The 7,681-nt window shown below is 36.4% G+C and overlaps 4 protein-coding genes across 5 annotated transcripts; 1 reads left to right on the top strand and 3 right to left on the bottom strand.

Annotated features, from left to right (window-relative positions):
- The first annotated feature begins 46 nt into the window (after window positions 1-46).
- LOC128258523 (guanylate kinase) lies at window positions 47-1,738 on the top strand. The gene has a single exon (XM_052990170.1). It carries the CDS (start codon window positions 192-194, stop codon window positions 876-878), a length of 687 nt encoding a protein of 228 aa, XP_052846130.1. The 5' UTR covers window positions 47-191; the 3' UTR covers window positions 879-1,738.
- Window positions 1,695-2,286, bottom strand: LOC128258532 (uncharacterized). Its single transcript, XM_052990182.1, has 2 exons — window positions 2,022-2,286; window positions 1,695-1,938 (listed from the first exon to the last, which is right to left on the bottom strand). Exons 1-2 carry the CDS (start codon window positions 2,254-2,256, stop codon window positions 1,892-1,894), a joined length of 282 nt encoding a protein of 93 aa, XP_052846142.1. The 5' UTR covers window positions 2,257-2,286; the 3' UTR covers window positions 1,695-1,891.
- Window positions 2,287-2,685: 399 nt separating this feature from the next.
- Window positions 2,686-3,827, bottom strand: LOC128258530 (NADH dehydrogenase [ubiquinone] 1 alpha subcomplex subunit 5). Its single transcript, XM_052990180.1, has 3 exons — window positions 3,676-3,827; window positions 3,392-3,553; window positions 2,686-2,985 (listed from the first exon to the last, which is right to left on the bottom strand). The coding sequence occupies exons 1-3, from the start codon at window positions 3,694-3,696 to the stop codon at window positions 2,794-2,796; spliced, it is 375 nt and encodes a 124-aa protein (XP_052846140.1). The 5' UTR covers window positions 3,697-3,827; the 3' UTR covers window positions 2,686-2,793.
- Window positions 3,828-4,168: 341 nt separating this feature from the next.
- LOC128258522 (ninjurin-A) lies at window positions 4,169-7,246 on the bottom strand. 2 transcript variants are annotated; one of them, XM_052990167.1, is made up of 4 exons: window positions 6,914-7,246; window positions 5,709-5,778; window positions 5,120-5,502; window positions 4,169-4,541 (listed from the first exon to the last, which is right to left on the bottom strand). In XM_052990167.1, exons 1-4 carry the CDS (start codon window positions 6,989-6,991, stop codon window positions 4,356-4,358), a joined length of 717 nt encoding a protein of 238 aa, XP_052846127.1. In that variant the 5' UTR covers window positions 6,992-7,246; the 3' UTR covers window positions 4,169-4,355. The 2 variants fall into 2 exon arrangements, with proteins under 2 accessions (XP_052846127.1, XP_052846129.1); XM_052990169.1 differs by having other exon boundaries at window positions 5,120-5,454.
- Between the last annotated feature and the right edge of the window lie 435 nt (window positions 7,247-7,681).

The raw sequence follows: 7,681 nt of genomic DNA, 5'->3' as shown, positions 1-7,681 counted from the left end.
GCAATCGATAAATATCGAAACTCGTCCATCGCTGGCCCCGCACTGGCACCCACACACTCACACACACACACATTTGCAATCGCACGCTTCTCTTAATTTAGCCAAATACAAAAAAGTAGCAGCTTTTTTTTGGGCCCCATTAGCGGTGTCGTTGTTGTTGCACTGGTGCTATAAGAATAAAAGGCCACGCGATGATAAGCTTTCTGTTCATTGTAAATCGCGCTCTCAGCAGCAGCGCGCTAACCTCCGTATCGAGCAAGAAGATGTCCGCCCCGGGACCACGCCCCCTCGTCCTCTGCGGCCCCTCGGGATCTGGAAAGAGTACGCTGCTGAAGCGTCTGTTCGCCGAATTTCCCAACACCTTCGGTTTCAGCATATCCCATACCACGCGGAAGCCACGGGAAGGTGAGGAACATGGTGTCCACTACTATTTCGTGGAACGCCCCGAAATGGAGGCGGCCATCGCCGGAGACGAGTTCATCGAGACGGCCGAGTTTACGGGCAATATGTACGGCACCAGCAAGGCGGCGGTGCGGGAAATCCAGGCCCAGGGAAGGGTCTGCATCCTGGACATCGAACAGAAGGGTGTGGAGCAGATCCGCCGCACGGATCTCAATCCCATCCTGATCTTCAACAATCCCCCCAGTATCCAAGAACTGGAACGACGGCTACGTCTACGCGGTTCCGAAACGGAGGAGTCGCTGAAAAAACGCCTAAATGCTGCCCAAGTGGAACTGGATTATGGTCTGACGCCCGGTAATTTCCACAAGATCATCAACAATGTGGACATCGATGTGGCCTACGAGGAGTTCCGAAACTTTGTGGTCCAGGAACTTAAGCAGCAGGAGATCCAAGGAGTGCCCATCAGCTTGAATTAAGTGAAGGGATTGTAAGAACCAGTATGCAATGATATTAACCTCAGTAGGGTGGAGTACATAGTTTTTTTTTATTAGAGCAAGATTCGATGGTAGGAAAAGTAATCCATGGATTGTATTTTTCATTGGAAGCCATTGGCCTGGTATTTAAATGCATTTATAAAAATTAAAGGAAAACAACGTCCTGTTAAGATTAATATTTAGTTAAAACTCCAAAAGGTTAAGAATAATAGTGTCAGCTAAAGCTAGGTATTTTAGATTTATTATTTCTTTAATGACAAAAAACTAGTTTTATTTGGTTAAAACATTTAATTACGGTCTGTCCTAACTATTTTCACAGTAAGCAAGTTAATATAAACTAGACTAAAGCAATGTTTAAGTTGTTATATTCTTTTCAAACATTTCGATTAGATTTTGCTAGTTCAGTTCTTTACTTTATTACAATAAATTGTTTTTGGAAAAAGTAAAGAATTTTTTTGTCAGAAGAGAAACATTTCTAAAAAAAGTGGATCCATAATTTCGAGGAAAGGTAAACATTTTTATTAAAGACCGCCAATTTTAACCCAATTAGAGGTGCAAACTTGACCTATTATTTTCAATGAAAATGTGCCATAGATTACTTTTCGTGCCAGCGATTCCGAAAACACCCACCCTAAAACCACGTTGACTAATGGCATTTATACTTAAGGAATGGCTTGTATTTATTAATCTCCTCCTGTCCACCTCACTGTTGTGCAAATTCGTTGTTGTAGTTGTTACTTTAAGCTGAAAGTTGTTGAGCCGCTTCACGGTTAAAAAAAAAAAAACCGGGGAAGGCAATTAAAATGGAATCAATAAAGCAAACAGTTTGCGGGTATATTGTATTTTCACGAAGGTTCTTTTTACATATTCTACAATATACGGAGCTGCGAAGGTCAAAATGTTATCGGCAGTGGGATTGTTTATACAGTATTTCGGTTTCCTCACGCAATCGCTCGATTTTCCCCCAGCTTCAGATGTCTGGAACTCCGTCTCTATCACTCGAACGTAATGCGTACTCCCAGACGAAAGTCCTGCTCCGAACCTTGGATTATTACGAGGGATACGCATTGGTCTTATAGTCATGATGGACATGCAAGCGTGCCTGGTATTTGGTACTCCCCATACCCGATTGCATTCCCTGGGTGCGATGCACCAGGCTGGCGGATCCATCGATCTTCGTCCGACTGTCTGCACTGCTCCATAGTCCGGCGATGGCCTCCAGTGCCAGTTCCGTCTCATCGTCCTTGTCGTCGTGCTCCGCCGAAACCGTGAGGTCAATCTGGCGTCGCTGGCGGGGAAGCGATGCCACAAAACCGCAGGAAATCGCGAGCAACAATAGGAGGAACTGAAGAGCACGCATGTTGAAAGCAAACTGAGATCGTCAATGGATCATAATCTTGTTGGAATATTAAAGGGAGAGCTGGTTATGTGGGGTTATTCCAGATTTTAATGGAGAATTTATATAGTTTTGGTCGTTACCCTAAATCGAGGCTTAACTAGTTTTTTAATCTTCTTACAAATGTATTTTTCTGTTGTCAACTTTAAAAATAGTGATTCACAAAAATTATTTGAATTTAAAAGTATCAAAACAAATGACTTGAAACCTATGTTTTTAAGATCTGGAATACTTACTTTGATGCCTTTTTTTTAAAACAAAAATGTATCCTTTACGTACAAAAAGACCTAAATTTTAAAATGTAAGCTTACAGTCTCAAGTTTTTAGTAAAAAAAAAACTTGTGAAAACATATGCCGGAACACTCCCAAAGATCAAAGATCGAAGCTCTAGAATTTTGTTTGTTGATAATGCTACCAGCTCATCAACGCCTTTATTGCTCTCTTCTCATTTCCATTCGCTGTAGAATAATTAGTACTATGTGTAAAGCTTGAGGCTTGAGCCTAAACTTTGGGCTCCAGGATCTGGGCGGGCGGCCAGTCCCACTGCTTGGCAGGTGCGGTTTGGACCAACTTCTCCCAGGGCTTCCAGCCGAGCATTTTGCGGGCCAGCACCAACTCGTTCTCGGCCTGGACAATCAGCTCCTCCACTTGACCACAGCCAACGGCCTTCTCCAGGGCAACGATGTCTTTGTTCTGGGGGATAAATATATTTTTTAATTTGTGTAAGTCACTTTTTGGATATAATTTATCTGACCATCAATAATAATAAAAAAATTTCTAACTTAAAAGAAATAAAACCCTACCAAAGGATAAAATCGGAGTTTTGAGGTGACATTTAGAAGAGAATCTTGCAAAACTACAGAGCGAATTAATATTAAATATGATTTTATAGAGCGATTAAGTAATGAACATTAGTAACTAATGTTTAATTTAAAATAAAGAAAAATGTTATAGAAGCAAGACTTTATCAATGAATAATCCTAAGAAAGGATAGAAATTTCCATATGAAATGTTACAAGGATTCGCTCTAAAATCCTTCAATAAAAGTGAACATTATTGAATAGTATTAGGATGTTATTCCCGTGCAATATATTCTTACTTGGGCCACTGCATCGGCGCGTTGTTTGACCAATTGCTCCGTGTATTTCCGGTAGCTGGCATCCTGTGGCATCTTGGACACCGCCCGCAGGATCTTTCCGTAAAGGGCACTCAGTGTATGGTGAGGATTGGAGGACACGGCGAGTCCGGTTAAACCTGTGGACTGCAGAAGGAAGCGATGACATAACCATAACAATTGGAGGATCGGCTTGAGTTTCGGCGGTTCAAAACGCTACACCCCTAGTATCCAGACTTTTGTTTTATCGTATTCCTCGTAAAACTTACCGCCTTAATAATCTTGGCCATGTTTGGAATTGACTTTTAGCCGAAAATGCTTAATTTTCCGCACGATTTTTATTTGTAGTCAATGAAAAACAGCTGTTGCTTAGTGCTGTAAAATATCAAATGTACTTTGCAGTGTTGATCAATTTTAGTGGGGCAGCTTAACGATAGTTTGGCGGTAAATAAATTCAAAAAGTTAAATCACGATTATATTGAAATTGGTTTGACTAATATTACAAAACATATAAAAATGATACCATTAAGTTTTAATACTTTAATAATTTCCGAAAATTTTACAGTTTGCAGGCAATTTTCATAGAAATAAGTTTCAAAATTTGCAATATTTTATACGACATGCAAATTTGATTGTCAATAAACACTTGATACAATAAATAATTATATTTTAGCCATCGCCAAAGTTAAAGTTTCCTTTTAAAGCCCAACAATAAAAATACAACGTATTTATTCATTAAAATTTTCCTAAAAAAAACCAACATTTTATTAATTTCGAATAAAGTGTAAAATGCTCGTGGGATTTTATTTATTTATCACAATTGATTTTTTAAACATAGAGAAATGAGGCGAAATGTGAATTTCAACAACTACTGACCAGCTGACTGACTTTTATCTAAGGATGCGATTGTGCTTACAACTCTACGTGCTAATTTAAATTTATCCTGGAACTAGATGGTATTGACAGGCACAGGGGCTCGTTCAGCAACGCCAAATGCTGATATAAGGACATTGACCACCGTCACAATAAAGATGCCGATGACTGTGTAATTGTTGATCTTGTTCGCCCGGCAAATCTCTTGCTCATTCTTAATGTTGTACCGGCCATTCCAAATAAGGCCCACGCCAACAGCGATCTGAAATAAAAAGGAATATATAAATAACTTTAAAATTATGGATATACACATAAGTAGCCTTCCAATTATAAATAAATTTGGATAAAGCAAACTTTTTTTATATCATAGAAATAACATTTTTTGTATGACATATTTTGTCATACATTATTTATTTTTTAAGAGTTAACCCTTTAGTATTATATTCAATATTGTTAAATATTTAATGCTTTGCTTTAAAATTAAATGTAAAATTTTCCATTTCCAATCAAAACCGATGATAAGATGGGCCTAGTTATGTGCCATATATATTATTTAAGTTTTTAAATTACTTTTTTATATCTTTCAATTTTTATAAGAAATTTTTAATAGTTTGATTTTGAATATGTCAAGTTTTGGTCTGCAATTGGAGTCCGGGATTAGGTTGACTAAGTCCTTAAACATATATATTTGCTTGAAATGGAATTGATATTTATTTACAGTTTTATGTTTCTTTAGCTAACACCTGTCCAACAATATTTTTCTTAGATAAACTGTATTTAAATAACTAAAAGTCTATCAATATTTATTCCTATATTAAGGTGTATATGCAAATGCTTTACCTGGAATATAATGCTCAGTGAGATGAACAACAAACTGGGATAAAAGTAAGGATGTTGAGTGTTGGTTTCCAGCACATAACGCAACTGATTTGCATTGGCTGAGAGTAATGCCAAATCCATCATTCCCTGGGCCAGGGTTTTCTTGTGCTGATATGCATTCACATCGGGTATTGGTGTCTCAACTCCGTTGATCGTCACAAAACCGGGTCCATTATAGCCCGGAAAGGAGAAACTGGGTCGTCTGCCTCCATTGGGTACAAGAACATTGACTCCTCCTCCGCCTCCACCACCGCCGCCCAGAAGACCATCATCCACGCCGGGATTACCACTCCCATCTTTAACAAAGGGACGATCATCGTTGTCATCGTCATCCGTTTCGGGCACTGTCAAAAGCCAGTAAAAAAAAAAAAACAGTCAATATAAATTGTTTTCCACTCGCTTACACTACTTACACATTAATGTGGTTTACATAAATTGTTTAGAGATTGCGGTTTTAAGCAGCATTAGTCACAAGTTCGATTAACACATAGACAAGCACAAAAAATGAATCTAGTTTTTCAGAGATAAACGAGTATGTTGGGATACGAACCTGCTCTGGGCACTCGTGCATTGTTACGTCCGTCGATTGCATCGCCGTTGCTGTGATTGTTGATATTTTCCTGTAAAATTTCAATAACAACATTTCCGGAATATTAACAAGTTGGCTTGAAAAATGCATTGTTTTCAGCGCTGATAAATATGCAAACTCAGATTAATGCAACTATATGTTAAGTGGGTTCTATAATTTCTTATCTGTGTATAAGCATACATTAAAGAATTTTCAATAGCTTTAGAAATTCAAATGATAAGGTTCAGGGACAAAAATGCATGGCAAATCCAGCTGATAACTGAATAATTATTCAGTTATTAAAATACCGAAACTCTCAATTAATAATTTTAGCAAATAAAAATATAAAATATATCTTTGTTTACAAAGAAATGAAAAAACCTTATCAAATCGTTTTTTTTTCCCCAAACAATATTTTAAAGAAGTTTTGTTAAAAGCTAATAATAAACATTGTTAAACAAAATGAATAAAAAATAGTTTCTAACTTAAGAATGAATTATTCTTCTATTAAATTCGATTTTACATTTTCCTTGATTATAAATGGAAAATCAAAAGTTTCGAATACGAAATAATAATTTATTATGACTGTAAAGAAAAAAACACAATTTCAAAAGATTGATAAAATCAGCATGATTGATAAATGAGTCATTTAAATAGATCCCCCTGGTCGTGTGATTTTTCCGACTTAATTTTGCCAAAAAATTAGTGTACAAACAAACTGGGGAAGTTTTTCTTCGCTTTACACAACGATTACTAGCTTGTACATTGTTTATTATTTACAATATATTTAAAAAAAACTAACAGCAAAGAAAACATATAACTGGTTTATAGGCATTTGCTAGCATCACCGAATTTTAATGTTTATTATGAGATAAATAATATAATTTCATTGATCTTGAACAGATTGCAACAAAAAAATAAATCAAAAAAGTCTATTTAGTGGTCCAGGGGGTCTATTTCTATGACTAAGTCATGGGTTTTTTCCGTTTCCACTGTCACTTTTCCCGAAAAAATGTGCTACCTGAGGGAAGCTTCTCCTCTGTTTACACAAAAATTAACAAGCAATGCGAAACTATAATTTTTCGTAGACACTTAAACAACCTATCAGCAAAGTAAACAAAGGCACCGGTTCTGTACATTTGTTCAGCCTTCCCCCCAAGTTTAATGATTATTAAGCTTAAACTCACTTGATTTCTCGTCAAAGTTTTATCATCTTCCAGCGGCAGCTTATCCATTTGCAGTGTAATATGCTGTAGGTCACTCATTTTTACAATTAATTAAATACAATTAAACGGCTTGGGGCAATTATAAATTATGAACTTCAGTGCGATCTTTGGCTGTCAGATACTTGAAGAATTCCTTTGTTTGTTTGTGTCCGTTATATAGTATATTTTTATCTAGATCTTTTTGGGGGAAATCACTCTGGTGTTTATGTCTTCTTTTTTTTTCTTGCTTTTTGTTAATACTCGTGCGCGTTTTGCGACCGCTCGGCACGCTATTCCTCATACAACTGACCAGAGATACAAATAAAATTGCGAATATTCTCTCGGGTCCACTTGCTTGGCCGGTTGGTCGCCAGCGTTACGTTTACCCAAACAATCAGCCATGGGGATTTCACGTTCTCAGCCTACAGAATTACAAGTTTTATGTTGGTGTAATAAAAAGAATTTGTTAACACAACATTCTCCAAAAGAGGGTCGGAGTGGTGTAAATCAGAGTTAATATACAGCAAAAAATTGTAAGAAATTGTAGTTTTAAGTAAAAAATACATTTTAAAAAGTTTGCAAACTATTAATATACAAAGAAATATTCTATTTTTAAATATTTATTAAGCTACAAAGTACTTTTTGAGAAGTTTTTAAACTATTTTTAGGGAAAACTCATTTTAGTTTTTATAAAATATTTTTAATAATTTTAAAATGTAAATAACATTATATGTATAATTATAAGTATAT

The sequence above is a fragment of the Drosophila gunungcola genome, assembly GCF_025200985.1.
Source record: "Drosophila gunungcola strain Sukarami chromosome 3L unlocalized genomic scaffold, Dgunungcola_SK_2 000003F, whole genome shotgun sequence".
In the NCBI taxonomy this organism is placed as follows: Eukaryota; Metazoa; Arthropoda; class Insecta; order Diptera; family Drosophilidae; genus Drosophila; species Drosophila gunungcola.
The sequence above is the reverse complement of the archived record's forward strand: the minus strand, read 5'-3'. Positions and strand labels throughout refer to the sequence as shown.